Here is a 19,052-nt window from a genome sequence, read left to right as displayed (position 1 = left end):
AACATTGTTGCGTGGTTCCTCGTTATATTTTTCTTACTCCATAGTTGTGTTGAACATCCTTAATACAAAGGCTGATGCAAGACATTTATTGTGGCAAAAAAATGCCAAAATTTGAAGGGGCAGTTGCAGCATCTCACAGACTTATGTCAGTGGTCATTTTCATTTTGTGCTCTCCATGCCAGCCTTTCTTGCCATTCCCATTTGGTTTACCCAGTCCGCCACTGACGCAGAGCACCAGATGTAATGTTATTATTCTGAGTTGGCTGTGCCAAAGATGCACTCACTCATTGGGTGTAAATTTAATTTTAGTCATCTTCCACTTTTTGCTAGATTATAAATCAGCAGCCTTTATTACACCTGAATAATTTTCTTCTTCAACAGAAGTGTAAAACCGGTTGCCAATTTACTACCACAGGAAAAGCTGTTAAAACACAACAATTCCCCCCAAGATGAAACATTGATCTGTGACTGTTCACTTGCCCTAACCATAGCTTATTTATTAGATCCATTTATTTCATCTATGTGGGTGTTGTATCAATGTCATCAGACTGAAAAAGGCTCTATTAATTCTGTTCACAATGGAGGAGGTTTCTGAGTGCAGGTCTGGTGTGATAATAGCAACTGCCCATACACAAGATCATGGCTCAGAAGGTTTTTCAGACATACTGTTGCCATAACAGGTTCCACTGAATGTGCAATCAACCATAAGCACTATGTCCTAGCTAATTACTGATGTTTGCATCATGGCCTTGTGGGGAAGACCCACTTTTGGCCCTAAACATGGCCATTGGCAAAGGAGGTAGTAGGGCCAAGGTAGAGACTTTCTACATTGAGACTGCCCACTTTCCAGTCTCTCAGGAGGAGTCCTCTGTAGTCTGTCAGCAGCCCAGGCATGAGGACCAAACTATATCATGAGGTGTTATCTTTACTTGTGAAAGTTTTACCTGTGAAATTTTGATCACCATCTAAATCTTTTTGTAATTTTAATTCAGTATCCAAATTGCCGGCTGTCCTTTTTTATGATGCACTTTGAGTGTTTTGCTATGAAAATGTGCTCTATGTCCATAAATTTCAAATTTAAAATGCGTTGGCTCGAACTGTCACCAGCCTTTTAGTAAAATAGTGCAACAAGTGAAGAAGTACAAGAATTATCATGTGCCAAAATAAATAAAAAGTAAGTATTGCTGTGGAAGTGTTGCCAAACAGACTTGAAAGGGTTATTGAAATGTGTTTATAGCGTATTAATGAGGAAAGTCAAAGAGAAGTTATTATTAAAAGTTTCATGTCAGTTTACCTCCTGAAATGCAATTCAACGTGAATCACTGAATTAATTTAAAGTATAGAAACAATGATGGTATCGAATGGATTTTTATGACAATGATGGAGAAATTATGAGGAAGTGAAGAAGAACCAATGGGCCACAAATGCCCATTGTCAGTGACATCCACATCCTATGTAATAATGAAGAAAAACACAGTTACTTGTAACAGTGTTTTTGATGGCACTAAAATTCAGTTACAAAAATACATGAACGGAATGTTTTAGGGACAAGACAGTCAAACACTCCTGTTCCATGTCTTTCAAAAGTGAGAGAAGAATTTTATTGCTGTCTTTCATCACTTTTGGATTCACATTTTCATTTACTGCAAGAAGTTCAAAGATTTGAAAGGAGGTTGATAGGAATGGAGAACCAATTTTCTGTTTTTATAGTTCTATTCTAGGTGGACTGTAATAATTTGCAACTTTAAAGGTGAGAAAAGAGATGGCAGGATGAGCATGTTCAAGGACAGCATTTCAGGCTGAAGGCTCTGATATAGTTCATGCAGTGGAGAAAGAGATGCACAGAAGGCAAGAGACAGCCAACCAAAGGTAAAGAGCTTTGAGTTGGAGGAGGTTGCTGTGGTGAACTGGCAAGCTAGAATTTTGCAAAGGAGAAAATAAGAATACGGGATGGATAGATTGCAGGGTTTGAAGATCAGCTCAGCTGCAAATAGGAAACGTAGCAATTTTATAGCAATAACAATGAAATATCAACTTTAAAGTTACTAATATTCTTTGTTGGAAAATAAGGGCTTGGTCAGTTTTTGACAACCCCAAAAAAGATTGAAAGGTTAAGGCAAGGTTCTAATTTTCTCGGAAACTGTTGAATTTTCTTTCAGTTGGCCTAGATCTTCCAATCTCTGCTGAGGTGGAAGATTTGCATGTTTCTGATTCTCTCAGCAGAATAGTTACTCAGGAAAAGCTAACCATTTTTAAACCACTTCTACCTTCCACTAACGAGGTTAGTGACTCATCTTGGACCCCGCCCCCCAAACCTTCCTGACTACGTCCCAATCCCTGACTATCCTGGCTCCTACCCAACTACTCCCCCATCCTCCTGACTACTTCCTATCCCTGCAACTACTACCCCCCACACCCACCCCCTCCCTGACTAGTTAGCTAGCCAACAGTTTTCTTGTCCCTTAGTCCACTACCTACAGTCAATCATTTGAGATAGAATTAATAACCAAATGAAAAAATGTGAGTTTATTTGGCAGAGGCAGTGTGGATTTCTTAAAGGAAAATCATATTTAACTTACTCTTTGGAGTTTTTGGAAAAAATAACAGAGAGCATTGATGAGAGTAACGCTGCTGATGTGGTGTATATAGACTTCCAAAAGGCTTTCGATACTGCTGCAATGCTGCACAACAGACTTGAAAGAAAAGTTGTAACTCATGAAATAAAAGGCACAGTAGGAACGTGAATACAGAAACGGACTGAGTAATAATAAACAGCAACTCATGGATTAATGAACATTTTTTGGGCTGGAAGAAGATTCATAGTGGAATTTCCCAGGGCCAAGTATTGGCACCCTTGCTTTTCTTGATATATATTTATGATCTAGACCTTGGTGTGCAGAGGACAATTTCAAAGTTTGTGGATGATACAAAACTTGGAGCCACTGTAAACTGTGAGGAGGATAATATAGAATTTCAAAAGGACGTAGATAAGTTGCTGGAATGGCCAAAAAGATGGCATATTAAGTTAAACCTGAAGAAGTGCGAGATGATTCCCATATGAAGGAAGAACACAGATGAACAGTACAAAATAAGTGTGTGCAGAAGCAGAGCGACCTTCATATTTGTGTGCATAAATCATTAAACGTGGCAGGGCAGGTTGAAGGAGCAATTAATAAAGCACACAGTATCCCAGGCTTTATTAATAGTGGCATAGAGTACAAGAGTAAGGAGGCTATGCTGAACATATAGAAGACATTAGTTAGACCTCAGCTGGTAGGGAAATTATTGGACAGGATTCTTCAAGACACAATTTATTCCCACTTGGAAATAAGTGGACGTGTTAGTGAGAGGCAACATGGTTTTGTGAAGAGAAGGTTGTGTCTCACGAACTTGATTGAGTTTTTTGAGGAAGTGACGAAAATGATTGATGAGGGTGGAGCAGTGGATGTTGTCTACATGAGCTTCAGTAAGGCGTTTGACAAGGTCCTTCATGGCAGACTGGTGCAGAAGGTGAAGTCACATGGGATCAGAGGTGAGCTGACAAGGTGGACACAAAGCTGGCTCGGTCAAAGAAGATAGAGGGTAGGAGTGGAAGGGTGCGTTTCTGAATGAAGGACTGTGACACGTGGTGTTCCTCAGGGATCGGTGCTGGGACCTTTGCTGTTTGTAATATAAATATAAATGATTTGGAGGAAAATGTAACTGGATTAGTTATTTGAATAGAATGACACTCCCATTTGTCTCAGTTACCACTTGTCAACACAAGACCTAAGGCATGGTTTGGCCTGAGTCTTGCACAATTTCATTGTGACTTTCTCTGACTTGTATTCTACCATTAGCATTATGTTGTTTCAAAGCTTTGTTGTTTTTGTTGAATCCTCTTCTACGTTGATTGGACATTTGAAGCACTGAGGCTTTTTCAACTTCAAAGCTTTTACAACATCTTGGAGAGCGTATTTATTTTAATCAATTTTTTCCTGTACATTTGCCATATTACAACAGTGAGTGAAGGAATGAGCTGGCTTCCTTCTTTTTCAACTCCCTGAATTAGTTGCAACAAAAGTTTCTTCAAAATCCTTTCACTGTGGACACTTTTACCAATCCAAATGTATTGATTTCTTAAAGGAATCCAACCAGGTTCTCTTGTGTCAAAGTAAATTTGTTAATTTCTAAAATCTGAGGAAAAATATTAAAAGATGCCGCACACAGAAATCAGAAATAAGCAAGATAAGAGTCCAAATATGAGTTAAAAATAATACATTGAATCAGTCCTTCGCTTGCCTGTGAGGCATAGATGGTGGTATGTTGTGGCCATTATTTCGACAACTTTGGTAGAACTCTGGAGTTAACTCTGACAGTTTTGCTGTCTGCTGGAGACACTTGTTTCCTTGTTCCCAGAGGGAGAGATCACCTACTTGTCTTTGCTGGGGAACTGAAGGGGCTGTCCTACTTCTTTCTGCTTGTTGCCTGCCTGCTAGACAACTTGCCTTCAGCAAGAGAGAGAGAAAGATCACCTATCACAACAGTGATTGAAGACAGGTTTTGCTTCTTGCTTCTGCCACTGCCATGCATTATGCTCATCTTCAACTCATTTCTCTTTCTATTCACAGAACGGAATTCAATTGGCATGTTTTGCATCCAAAGTCTATCTTGCTTTTAACTCAAAAATATTTTGACACAATCTGAGATCAACAGGAGATGGGTTTTTGTATGTCTGTTGGGATATAGGAAACAGTCACCATTGTCTTCAGCAGATTAAAGTCCGGCCCTTTGCATTTTCTGTAATTTCCTTTCAAATAACTCTGTTTGAGCCTTGACACCTCTTAAAGTGCAAAATTCCATGTTCCTTCAGACAGGAAACATAAAACACTTTGGAATTTTGCAGAAAGTGGTCACTGTACAGTTCAGCCATCTTTTGATCAGTGTCTCAACTTGTATATTTTTAAAAAGCATCGGGCTTCTCTCAAACATTCAACATCCCTGTAGTTAGTTAGTGAAACTGTTGTCCATTTTCACGACAGTCTTAGTTGATCTTCATCTGACATTGCCCTGTCCACTTGCAGTTTTTGATCATCAAGTAATTTCAGCGCTGCTTCTTCCAGTTCACCTGTCTGGTATACTTCGGTATCATCTACAAACTTCAAAAGTTGATCACTTTATATTGGGTTTTTAAGTCCAGGTCATTTGTGTAAATTAGTGGTGGTAACCCAAACATCAATTCCGTTTAGTTTTTCCTATCCACTCTCCTGTACAATTATCTACTGATTTCTGCTTTTCCAGCTAATTCTATATCCATTCCTAAAATAGGCACTGAATCCCCACATCTGCTAGCTCAGGTGTATGTAAAAGAGCTCATAGTCACAGATCTTTGTTTTTAAAGTTTACTTATTAGTGTTACAAGTAGGATTACATTAACACTGCAATGAAATTACTGTGAAAATCCCCTAGCCACCACATTCTGGCACCTGTTCAGGTACACTAAGGGAGAATTTAGATACAGCAAATGCACCAAACCAACACATCTTTCGGAGGAAACTGGAATGCTCAGAAAAAACCCACACATACACAGGGAGAAGGTACAGAGTCCCCACAGACAGTGACCCAAGCCAGGTATCAAACCTGGGTCAGTGGTGCAATGAGGCAGCAGTGCTAACCCCGGGATCACCCTGCCACTCTGTTTTGAAATGTGCAAGTTCTTTTCATGTTCTTTTACCATCATCCTTCCTTAAGCTAATCACAGAAAATATCAATTGATGTGGCTATTCATTCATTTTCTGATGATGGAATCTTGCAGTATACAAATGAATTTCAGGTTGAAACGTATATGATATTAACTGTACATCAAAAAAAAATCTTTTGGTATATAGTACTTTGGCTTAGCTCACTGATGAAATACGTTTGGAAATGTGTTTTTTTCTTTGTAGAGTTTTAAACCATGCATTTTAAGTTCTTCACATATAATTAGCCACATTATCACGATGGAGTTCTCAATTTGTAGCACTATGAAATAATGCTGGGATGTTTTTATCATTTTTCAGTTGCACATGTTAACATATCCTTGTGTCATCTGTTTTTAACTACATAACATAGAACATTACAGCGCAGAACAGGCCCTTCGGCCCACGATAACCACTTGTATCATCTGTGTAATGCCATCTCTTCCTTCCACATGAAGGACTCCGTTTTCCAATTACTTACAAAACTTCTGAATCTGCATATAGGGTGGAGACAAGTTCCTTTTTTTAATGAATAAATATCAACTCAAAAATGTCTTTGAACATGCATTGAGAAAAGCTTGTTTTAATTGTGTACTCTTTAGCCTATGAACTCATTTTTCTATCGTAACATGAATTTTTTATCTCGCAAACTAACCTCTGAATAATGGTATGTTTCAGCTGCAAATCAACTTCTGAATTTTTACAGTTCCTAAAAGGAGTTAAAACTTCCTGTGAATTTGTGAAAGCGTAGGAACAGAAGAGGGTCATTCAGCCTCACATTCCATTATTCAGTTAGATCTGTATCTTAACTTCTTTCTTCTACAACCCTTGACACCGCTGCCTGTCAAAAATCTAGCTGTCTCCATTTAAAAATTTTCAATAGATCTAGTCTGATCGGCTTTTTGGCTGAGAGATTCCCAATGCATCCTGACTTCTCAATATTACGTTGCAAACCTCAACCAAATATTTGCCATTGTATTTCTTAAAAATAAATAATTTTGACAGACTTGTAATGCCATGTGTTACAGGACATGTAGGGCCAATTTTACCATTGTTTTGCACTTGAGTGTCCACGCAGATGCCCACTTTACCAAGGCCCGAAAATGGTCGTGATCCGAACTGCGCCCGAAATGGACGCGACAGCAAATTAAATGCATTTGCATGCATTTAAATTGAATTAATGGGCTGCCCGCCCAACTTTACCGGCACTTCCCCCTTTACCATCACCATCATCCAGATTCAGCGCGAAACAGGCATGCTCAGTAAAGGTCTGTTTCGGGCGGTCCAGCTTCTGAAGGGGCAATTCAGAGCTTCCAGCAGCTCTCTGACTCAGATCGGTGGTGGGGGTGATGGAGGGAGGTAGATCAGATCATTTTCTGGTGAGGAGGGGGGCCAGATCATTCTCTGGTGGAAGGGAGGGAGGAGGGAGGCCAGATCTCTCTCTGATGGGAGGTGGGGCAGGGGAAGAGGAGGGAGACTGGATGTGTCTCTGGGAGGGGAACGGGGGTGCGGGGAGGAGGGAGGCCCAATCATTGTTTGGTGGAGGGGGGGGGGGCAGGAGGCCAGATCACTCTCTAATGGGGGGAGGGAGGCCAGATGGATCTCTGATGGAAGGATGGGGGCGGGGGAACCGCTGTCACTCTGCAGGCGATCGTTGGAGGGAAAGGGGGGCGGAAGGCCGCAATCAGTCTGAGAAGCGGGGGAGGTGGTGGGGTGGGCGGATAAGGGGGACTGTTATGTTGTGGGAGTGGGGTGATGTCTGTGGAGGCCATTGCTCCCGCTTTTTGCTCCCTGGCTGCTTTGTCCACTTTTTGCAGCCAGAAAGCAACGAGACAGGGGAGCGCTTTTTCAATTTTTTTTCACTGCGCATCTGATCAGAGCTGCATTTCAGCCGCGATTCAGACCCACCCACAGCGCGATTCAGACGCTCAATTTTTTTTTCAGGTTAAGTGTGTATTGGGGCGCCTGAGAGCAGTTTCACAAGTTGGATCTGAATTGTGCCCAGATTCAGCACTTACAATCAAAATGTTAAAATCGGGCTCGTAGAGTACAACAAACTTGGTTCTCGAAAAGCCTAATGTAAAAACAGTGGAGTCAAGTTGTGATATTAGCTTTACAAAAAGAATTGTTTCTTCTGGTACTAGCCCAGTCAAAATATTCCTGGTAGGATAATCAATGAAGTCTTCAACATTTAGTTATCAACATTTATTCAGCATGTCTGTTTTGGTATATTTGCAGCTGGCAACCCTTATACTTGGTGGATAGGAAGAGGAAACGAGAAGCATTACTACTGGGGAGGTTCCGGTCCTGGGATACAGAAATGTGCTTGTGGGATTGAACGAAATTGCACCAATCCGAAGTATTACTGCAATTGTGATGCTGATGCCAAACAATGGTGAGTAAATTAGCCATCCTGACATTTTATGCCCCAGTTTGTGGAAATGGCCTGTAATTTTCCTGCCAGCAGAACCCACAATTTGAACATCTGAAATCTTCATGCAATAGATATGAATTGTTGGGTGGCACGGTGTCACGGTAGTTAGCACTGCTGCCTCAGCACCAGGGACCTGGGTTTAATTCCAGCCTTAGGTAACTGTGTGGAGTTTGCACATTCTCCCCGTGTCTGTCTGGGTTCATCAGGATTTCCTTCCACCAAACAAAGATGTGCAGGTTAGATCAACTGACCTTTGATTTGATTTAATTTGTTATTGTCACATGTATTAACATACACTGATCTTGCGCGTTATACGAACAAAACATGCCATTCATAGAGAAGGAAATGAGAGAGTGCAGAATGTAGAGTTACAGTCAAAGCTAGGATGTAGAGAAAGATCAACTTAATACAAGGTAAGTCCATCAAAAGTCTGACAGCAACAGGGAAGAAGCTGTTCTTGAGTGGGTTGGTACATGATCTCAGACTTTTATATCTTTTTCATGATGGAAGAAGGTGGAAGGGAGAATGTCCAGGATATGTGGGGTCCTTAATTATGCTGGCTGCTTTGTTGAGGCAGCGGGAAGTGTAGACGGAGTCAGTGGATGGGAGGCTGGTTTCCATGATGGATTGGGCTACATTCACGACTTTTTGTGGTTCCTTGCGATCTTGAGCAGAGCAGGAACCAAACCAAGCTGTGATACAACAGAAAGAATGCCTTCTATGGTGCATCTGTAGAAGTTGGTGAGAGTGGTAGCTGACATGCCTAAGCTTCGCAGTCCTGTCACATGCGGTCATGAATGGTGGTGGACAATTAAACAACTAACTGGAGAAGGAGACTCCGCAAATATACCCCATCCTCAATGATGGGGGAGCCCAGCACATCAGTACAAAGACAATGGCATTTGCAACCATTGTCTGCCAGAAGTGCCAATTAGATGATCCATTTCGGCCACCTCCTGTGATCCCCAAGATCTCAGATGTCAGTCTTCAGCCAATTTCCTTTGCTCTATATGATATCAATAAATGGCTGAAGGCACTGGATAAGGCAAAGGCAATGGGCGCTGACAATATTCCAATGGTAGTACTGAAGGCTCAAGCTCCAGAACTTGCAGCTGCCCAAGCCAAGCTATTCTAGCATAGCTACAACATTGGCAATAACTCAACAATGTGGAAAATTGCCTCGGTATCTCCTCTCGACAAGAAGCTGGACAAATCCAACCTGACCAATTGCGGCTCATCAGTCCACCCTCAATTATCAGTAAAGCGATAGAAGATGTCTTCATCAATGCCATCAAGTGGCTCTTATTCTGAAATAACTGGCCCATTAACACTCAGTTTAGGTTCTGCCAAGGCCACTCAGCTCCCGACTTTGATTCACACATGGACAAAGGAGCTGAACTCAAGAGTGAGGTGAGCATGACTGCCTTTGACACTTTGACTGAGTGCGCCATTAAGAAGTCCTAGAAGAACTGAATTCAGTGGGAATCTGGGGTAAAACTCCCCAAATTGGAGTCATTACCTAGGACAGAGGAAGTAGTTTATGACTATCAATTATCTCAGTCTCTGCCCATTGAGGAGTTTCCCAGGGTAGCATTTTAGGCCGAACCATTTCCAGCTGTTTCATCAACGACCAACCATAAGATTGGAGGTTTTGATGATGATTGCACAATGTTCAATCACATTCATGATTCCTCAGATACTGAAGCAGTCTGTGTCTGTATGCAACAAGAGCTATACAACATTCAGGCTTGGGTTAATAAGTGGCAAGTAACATTTATTCCACTCAAATGTCAGATAATAATCATCTCCAATAAAAGAGAATCTAACCATCTCCCCTTGACTTCATTGTCATTGCTGAAACCCCCACTATCAACATCCTGGGCGTTACCATTAATCTAAAGCTGAACTGGACCAGCCATATAAATCGGTCAGAGGCTGAGAATTCAGTGGTGAGTAACTCAGCTCCTGGCTCTGCATATCCTGTCCACCTACAAAGCACAAGTCAGGAGTGTGATGGAATGTTCTCCACTTGCCTGGATGAGTGTAGCTACAGCAACACTCATGAAACTTGATACCATCCAGGACAAGGTAGTCCACTTGATTTGCACTCCTTCCACAACTGATGCATTGTGGCAGCATTACATGTCATCTATGAGATGCATTGCAGCAACTCACCAAGGCTCTTTCAGCAACACCCTCTTCATCTGTGACCTAGAATGCCAAGAAATACGAGGAAAAGATTCATGGGAGCACTACCACCATCAAATTCCCTTCTGCACCATCCTGAAATGGATCTACATCATCGCTCCTTCACCGACATTTGGTCAAAATCCTGGAATTCCCCCATCCAACAGCATTGTGAATGCACCTACATCACAACACTGCAATGGTTCAAGAAGGAAGCTCACCACCACTTCCTCAAGGAAAATTATGGTTGGGAAACACCCTGCTCTACATCCCCCCTCAAACCCCCATAATTCTGAACAAGTGCAATTGGAGGATACTTGCATTTTAGTGTCGCAAGCAATGCCAATTTGAGACCACAGAATTTTTCAAGTGAAGGGTTTAGTAGATGAACAGGAAAGATCAAAGCTACTTTGACATTTGAGAAATTTCATAAGAAACTCACGTATGCCCAACCTTCCACGATCTTTCGAGATGCACAATTTGTTTGCTCCCAAGTTATAATAGGCACAAATGGAAAAGAAGACCAGTCCTACATGACTTTTTCAAAGTTTAATCTGTTGGTACTTTAATATTTGATACATTGTTTCAATTTGATACAATTGGTACATTTCATGCAAAGTGAAAAATCAGCCATTAATATGAAAGCAGTTTTTGAATAAAGGTAAATTGTAGCTTGATATGCTGTCATAACAATTGTGTGTTGTCTCTGATGATTGAAAGCCAGAGCTGTGTATTTCAGTGCCTGCTTTGCTTTTGTTGATTCGGTAATACATTAATAACCAAATGCTTCTCATGAACATTTTGTGTTCCCACCTTGGCGCAGGAAGTAAAGCATATGTGAATCAAGGCACTTCGCCCTGTGTCCTCCTTTGACTATATTTGAAATCAGTGCAACTATGTAACTATTAAAGTATTCAATTTAATAGTAATAGCAAATGAGAGTTTAAAAGACATTAACTAAATGTCCAAAGAATATTGATGCAAGAAACTTTACACAGTGTAACACTGTAATCTGGAAATCAATTTAAGCACATTTAACAAAATAACAAGTAAGTGAATCTAATGAACTAAATATTACAATACTGGAAAACAGTTTTTTGGTATCATTTATTGCCTTTCATTCTTCAAATGATTTTTGTAAGTCAATGTATATGTTCGGGATCCACGATTAAGACACACAAGAAAGGATTTCCCAGACGTGCTCGCCCCAAAGCTGGAAAATCCCGCCAGAGATCAATGGATCTTTGCAAGGTCTGCCCGCCCCTCTCCCCCACCATCTGCTACAATTCCAGTGGTGGGCAGGATAGGAAAATTCCCCCCATGAACTTTAAAATTATTTATAATATGGACATAACAGAGATAATTTAAAGACCATAAATTTTTCCTCTCACCAACCATCTGTAAACAGAAAGGTGTGTTAATTTATTTCCCTCTTTATAAGTGATGCTGTATTTCCCAAACCCTTTGCAATCAAATTTTCCATTAATAACCCCAGAGCAAACCCATGATGGGATGAACTGAAAAGGTTAGTTTATTTGTATGCACTCAAAACGTGAAAAGAGAGTTTGGGATCCACCCTCACCTTTAAACTGTAAAGAGAGGGGTAGAGAGAAGGAAGATTTACAGTACAGAGGCCACAGAGGGAAAAAGAGTATATTGTTTCATACGGATTCCAGAGTCCAGAACCAAAATCCGATGAGGTATTGCTGCATGGCAGTCAATCAGCTGAAAACTAATGCAGAATTAATTTCTCTGGTGGTGTTGACTTCTCACGAGAAAGGAACACAGAGATGAATCAGTCTTGAAGGTGATGACACAGATCTTCCAACAGAAGCAGTGTAGATGAGGCCAGGTGTTCCACCTGTGCTGTACTCCTTTTTTGTGAGGCTGCTAGTCAAATGGTAAACAGCAGGCTGAGACTGTGCAATTCAACAAGACAATATTACTAGTTACACAAGCCAGAGGACCATGTCACATGGCTCCGTCCCTTCTATCATCTTTTGCAAAGGATGATCTAGCTTCTGGATTCCAGTGATTGGTAAATGCCTTAGTCATTCGGAATGAAAGCAAGGTTGTGGCAGCTTTATCTCAGAAGATGATCCATTACCTTCTGACCAGCTTGGGTTAGTGAATGTAGATGATCTTTGTATGCCTCTTTTTGAAGATGGGCTTTATAGTTCACAGACGATTGTTAGGGGCTCCTTAGAGATAATCAAGTGTGAGTTTTCATAAAACTGCAAATGGACTCTTTTTTTCTCTGGGGGGGGTCACAAACATTTGCATTTTCAGCCATTTTAAAGTCTTTGTCCAGTTTTAAAAACTTAGAAATAGCGATGAGCATAACTACATATATTTTATAAAATTATGCAATGTGAGGTCTTAACTCCTCACAGTTAGGTCTTTGGAACTTTTCAATCATGCAGTGATATAATATGCAGCTGATAAATGTAATACTTAATGAGTCATTTGTACCAGAAATATCACAGGTCTGATTGCTCTCTGCTGAGCTGAATGAACAAGCTTAAGATCATTGTGCAAGGAGACAAACAGTTCATCAGAATACTCTAGGTGCTGTAAATCTGAAATAAAAACAGAAAATGCTGGAAAAACCTCAGCAGGTCTGGCAACATCTGGGAAGAGAGAAACAGAGTTAACTTCTTGATTTGAATATAATTTCTTCAGAACTGGCAGCCCAGTTCTGAAAGGGTGTCACCAGTTCCTCAGTTTTTACATCAGACTTACTATTCTGTTGGATTGTGCCCATATATTGGCAACAAGCGACTCCAAGATCAGACTCAGTTGTAATTCCCCTATGATGACTCAACAGATGGGTACTGCAAACTAGATTCATGTAATAGTCACTTGAGAGAAGTTTCATAGAGGCCTCATTTGATGATTGTAATACTATATCCGAACTCAAGTGCCTTAAAAAGAGGGAAGAAACTTCAAGTAGAGTTTTGAAACAATGGCCAAAATTCTCTAACCACTCGAGTCCCACTGCCACTGCCATCAAGGATGGAAAATCTGACTCCCAGCCAAATCTCTATTCACTGCTGCGAGACTAGAGAATCCTGCTGGCGTGAAAGGCCGGAAAATCCCACCCCTCATTAATCTAATTTAATAAAATAGTCACTATCTTGCCATCATGTTGATAGTATCTATCATTCCAAAAGAAAATATTCTATGTAATATTTTAGAGAATATGTTCAAGCGATTCTATAATTTTGTGTCGCCAACATGAATTACACTCGATGGGATCATGGTTTTAGAAAATTAGAGCTTTAATATTTAGCTGTCATTCACATTACATTTCCTTACAGCGTGTCTGCCCCCCCACAGGATCCAGAACCACCTTGATTACACATCATTTTCCTAGGTCTGAAAATAAAATCTGATTTTATTCATTGAAGTATACGATTACACCTCTCAGTGCATTGCACTGACAGAGGAGTAAAGGTCCAAGATTGAATCAATTTAACAAAGACCCGAAGGTATGGACAGGCAAGTAATGCAACCCATCAGAAAGGATATCTGAAAGGCAAATTGTTCTGGTGGGAAGTCCTGTGAGGAGGTGCAAGACAGTCATGATGGCACAGCTTTAAGATTTGTCAGCAGCCCCAAGTGAGGTTATTTGTTTTTTATTCATTCATGGGACATGGGCATCACTGGCTGGCTAGCATTTATTGCCCATCCCTAGTTGTCCTTGTTCAGAGAGCAGCTGAGAGTCAACCATATTTCTGTGGCTCTAGAATCAGATGTAGACCAGACCTGGTAAGGACAGCAGATTTCCTTTCCTAAAGGACATTAATGAACCAGATTTTTTTTTTCCAACAATCAAAAATGATTCCATGGTCACCAGTAGATTCTTAATTCCAGATTTTTTTAAAAATTGAATGCAAATTTCACCATCTGCCATGGTGGGATTAAAACAGCTGAGTTTCTGGATTAATAGTCCAGCGATGATACCACAAGGCTAATTTATTTGATTGGTGGTTGGGCCTGTGCAGAGTTAAGTAGTGATTGCTTATTGTTGACATTTAGCTGGTTATTTTTTAACATACAGAAATGTTCTCCCTACATTCACTCAATCAAAACTATTAATGATATTGAAGATCTCTATCAGATCACCAGCATTCTTTTATTCAATTCCAGCCTGCTAATTTTTTTCTGATATGTACACCCATGCATTTCTGAACCTTGTAGATCTTCTCTGCGTCCTCTGGAATGTCCCTGCATCCTTTTTATAACATGGCAACCAGAATTGCAGCAAAGTCAGCTTAATTTCAGCTTAATTTACAATTTTCCATTGTATGGGCTTAATGTCAATTAAGCCTGAGAGCTCAGGTGGCCATCAGACTGCTGAAACAGCTGAGCTCCAGGGAAATGTTGCCAAATTAATAGTTCTGCCTGTCTGATTTCTTATGACAATTACACAATTTTTATTTACACATGATAAAGAGGCTTCAAGTGCTTGCAGTTTCAGCTGTTGATACTTTAAAGGGACTGGATGATTGCATTTTTTCAGCCTGCAATGAAATGCTTTTTTTAAAGAAAGTGGAAGGTTATCAATTAATTTCTGTTTTTTAAAGTTTTTTACCACATCCTATTGCACCATATAAGAGGCCACAGAAAGTAGGTGAAGCAGCATGTAGGGCGTGGGTAAAAGATTTTGAATCTAACTTAGGAACATAGGTGCAAGAGTAACCAATTTGGCCCCTCAGGTCTACATTGTCAATTAACTGGATCATGGTTGATCTTTTACCTCAATGCCATCTACCCACACGACCCCCATAGTGGACATCATGATGGCATACTGGTTAGCACTGCTGCCTCATAGTACCAGGGACCCAGGTTCAATTTTGGCTGTTTGTATAGAGTTTCCAAGTCCTCCCCGTGTTTGCGTGGGTTTCCTCAGTTGCCCTAGTTTCTTCCCGCAGTCCAAAGAAGAGCACATTAGGTGGATTGGCCAGGCTAAATTGTCCCTTAATTCCCAAAATGTAAAGCCTAGAATGATTAGCAGAATAAATACATGGGTTTACCAAGGATAGGGCCTGGGTAAGATGATTTGCTGGGGAGTCGATGCAGATTTGATGGGCCAAAGGCCGCCTTCTGGACTGTAGGGATTCTATGATTTTATGATCCCTTGATGTCATTTGTATCTTCAAATCTATCGATCTCTGGTTTGAAAATACTGACAACTTACATTTTGAAAGATCCCTCATGATGACACCTCCAAGATGCTGGTGAACCACAGTTCTTAGAAAAACTAGCTCAACTCCATGAAAATTTCAAGCACCAGGGTATGCCTATACATATAAGGGATAGGCATACTCTAGATGTGTGGGTTAGGTTGATTCAGCATGGTAAATTGCCTCTTAGTTTCCAGGGACTAGCAGGGTAAATACATAGGGTTATGTGGATAGGGCCTGAGCGGGATTATGGTCAGTGCGGACTCAGTAAGCCAAATGATTTTTCTTGCACCATAGGAGCTCTATTCTGTTCTATACTATTTATAATGGAGGTGGCCAGACTGGGAATATAAGATGTGAGTTCCTAACATTAACCAACTTCGTAGCACTAATGAAAATCGGTAGCCCTGAGAACAGGGAAATTCTGGATTGGATCCTAGCTGTCATTTTCATCCCTCCATGGAGTCACTCTAACTCCATAAAAATCCATCTCCAACATCTCTAGAACTAAAGTTTAGTGCTTGATTTGCTTATTTTATGACTTTGCCAGTTTATTTTAGTGATTGGTGCATTTAGACTCTGAAATCCTTTACCCAGAGCTGCACGAAGTGACCTTCCTGCCAAAATGTACAATACCATACTTATCTGTGTTTCAATTACCAATTATTTTCACATGCTGCAAGGTTATTAATGTTTTCCTGTAATGCATTGCAACCGTCCTTAGTATTGACTATTCTGCACCCCCCTCCGCCTTCCCCATTCTAGTGTCATGCACAAAGTTAACCTTATGTTTTTAATACAAAAATTGATGACAATTTTTTAACAGCAGTGGTCCCAGTACTGCCACCAATTCTCTTCCCACCTTCTACAACTCTGATTAACTATGCTTTACTCCAGACTTCTCCTTTCTGTCTTGAAGCCAGCTCACAGTCCATTCTCCAACTTGTCTTCTGACTCCACGTTCTCTGACCTGATTGATCTACCACAGGGAACCTTACCAAACTTTATTTAAAATACTATGCATTAGCATTGTCTATGCTTTTCGACATTGGTGGTCGGGGGGGAGTGAAAGATATGTCTGCTAGCAAGCCCATCGTTTTCCCGCCAAGCCCAACACCGTCTCCGTAATATGGAATTAGGCGAGGTTAATGTGCTCACCAGCCCACCCACTCTGTGGCCTACTGAGGGTCTTAACGGGCAAAGTGTTGCCCAAGTAAGGCCCTCAATCTGCTGCCATTGCCATTTTATATTGGGCAGTGGCAGGTGGGCAAGGGTGAGCACTCAGGTTTTTAACAAGTATGTCGAAAATGCGGGAATGAAGGGGATGATATATTACTTGATGCATCTACTTGCGCTAGAAATATAAATATGCAAGGTGCATGTTTGAACTGAATGCAGATGATGCACAAGTAAAACCATCGGTTCTCTTTCCTAGCGTTTTGGGTTAAATGCCCTGGGCTGCTGAGAGTTTACCAGATCCTCACATCTTTTTCGCTATAACATTGGAGCGCCATCTCCTTGGCTATGTCCTGTGTTTTTATTAATCTTGTAGCTCTTCCTGAAAATGAGCAAGAGAAGTGTTGACATGGTGAGACCTCTGTCCATAAATTAAGAAAATTGTAACCCTGGGGTGAGAGGCAGGATATTGCAGTCTGTTGTGCAACATATCAGCTGAATGATCGAAGCAAGTTGTCCTACATGAAAAAGAATGGAAAAATGTGTTGACAAATGTTTTCCAGTGGGAGAAAATAATGAACCAAGCACATATAACTTCCATTATAATGATGTCACATACAACTTCGAAGGCAATTTTAACAATTTCATTCTGTGTTTGGAGGCAAATACAAAATGTTTACCAAGACAACAACCCTTTTTAAGTTGTTTCTGTCCAGAAATATGCAACAAGTACTGCTTTAGTTTCAGTCTACATAAGCAGACATTTTCAGGCATAATAATCTATGTTTCTTCTTGTCAATGCTTTATTTCAGGAGGAAGGATACTGGACTTCTTGCGTATAAAAGTCATCTTCCTGTAAGCCAGGTATTAGTTGGAGACACTAGCCGCTCAGGATCTGAAGCAAAGCTTGCAGTCGGTCCACTACGTTGTCAAGGAGATAGTAAGTAATTTTCATTCTATGTCACACAAGTTGTCATTTGAACTTTACACAGACTGAGAGAAACATATTGGCGTTTAGAATAAGGGTATGATTCCAAACCTTTGGGAATGAAATTAAACAAAATCCCCTGGAAATTGAATTATTTCCACACTAACTAATGAGGCAGAGAAACAATTTACTTTTCAGCTTAAGAGATCCTATTTTAATAAATAATGGAACAATGCTACATGAGCATTTTGTGAAGAATGCTTGATAACAATCCATGATAAGCAATTTTAAATTTTCACTTCTGAGCATTATTCATGTACAACTTTACAGATGTTATACAGCAAAACTGAAAATGCCAATGATCTAATATTCATTCAAAACCTGTGGTTCAATGTAAATTTGAAAATAATTGTCACCTGGACAGAAGAATTCTACGCCTCTTTTAGGCACGTCCCAATCCAGTGGCTAAGTCACATTAGGAGACAGGGAATTAAAAAGCACACTGTGCATTATTGTGAGAGGGAGAGAGAAAACTCAGACATCAAAGAGCAAACCAATGGTAAGTTTGAAAAGCTATGCTTCAAAGAGGTTTTTGACAGCAGGAAGAATTAGGCTAAATTAGAAGATTGAGAAGCTAATTCCAAAGAAGAAGGCATAGTCATTAAAAAATTCACTATCGATGATGTGAGGAGACCTGAGGGAGGAAGACATGTTCTGGAAAATTAGATAAAGCCAAGAATTGGGGAGAGAGGAGATTGTAGACTTGGATTGGAACGAGACCATGGATGAATTTGGAGGGAAGGATGCATATCTTGAAATAAATAAAAATAAAACTTGCATTTATGTAGCCTCTGCCACACCACGATTGTTGGAGCACCATGATGAAACATATTCTTAACCTCCACATTGGAGAATAGAAAACAATAAAAGATGCCAAGGATTGGGCTGATAAATATGATTTAGTATGGAATAGGATGCAGGCAGCAGAATTCTGGATAAAGTAAAGCTTGTGCAGGATGAACCTTCAGAAGTTGATAACGTTTAGTCCATAGATTACCTGGACTGGTATTGATTGTCTTGAGGAAATTGGAGAGGAATTTGTAATTCTTTTAGTGACCCTTGGTTTTTCCTCTTTCTTGCTCCTCTCAGGAGTTTACATATCTATGTGAATGGGGTGAAGAGTGGTTCCTCAGGGCCAGGCCCATTACCCCAACAACTACATACTACAGCCAAATCAAGTACACTGATCATATGATATTTTACAAGGACCTGTTCACAAAATGACATTATTTCAATGTGCTGTTTTCTTAAATAATGTATAATTTGGATCAGCAAAAAATCAAATTGGTCCAGTTTGGATGAATTCAAATTGAAACTAAGTTGTTTTTCATGGTATTTAATCCCAATGAAATGAAAATTAC

General features: G+C 40.4%; 1 protein-coding gene across 2 annotated transcripts in view; it reads left to right on the top strand.

The window, feature by feature from the left end:
• LOC145356548 (contactin-associated protein-like 2) overlaps positions 1-19,052 on the top strand; it is a 1,680,587-nt gene that overhangs the window by 1,282,711 nt on the left and 378,824 nt on the right. For both annotated transcript variants that reach the window (XM_080209322.1, XM_080209313.1), the window contains 2 exons: positions 7,956-8,112; positions 17,516-17,643. In XM_080209322.1, coding sequence (XP_080065448.1) covers positions 7,956-8,112; positions 17,516-17,643 — 285 coding nt within the window. The remainder of the gene's footprint in view (positions 1-7,955; positions 8,113-17,515; positions 17,644-19,052) is intronic.

This window comes from Carcharhinus amblyrhynchos, chromosome 2, assembly GCF_965287045.1.
Source record: "Carcharhinus amblyrhynchos chromosome 2, sCarAmb.v2.hapA, whole genome shotgun sequence".
In the NCBI taxonomy this organism is placed as follows: domain Eukaryota; kingdom Metazoa; phylum Chordata; class Chondrichthyes; order Carcharhiniformes; family Carcharhinidae; genus Carcharhinus; species Carcharhinus amblyrhynchos.
The sequence above is the reverse complement of the archived record's forward strand: the minus strand, read 5'-3'. Positions and strand labels throughout refer to the sequence as shown.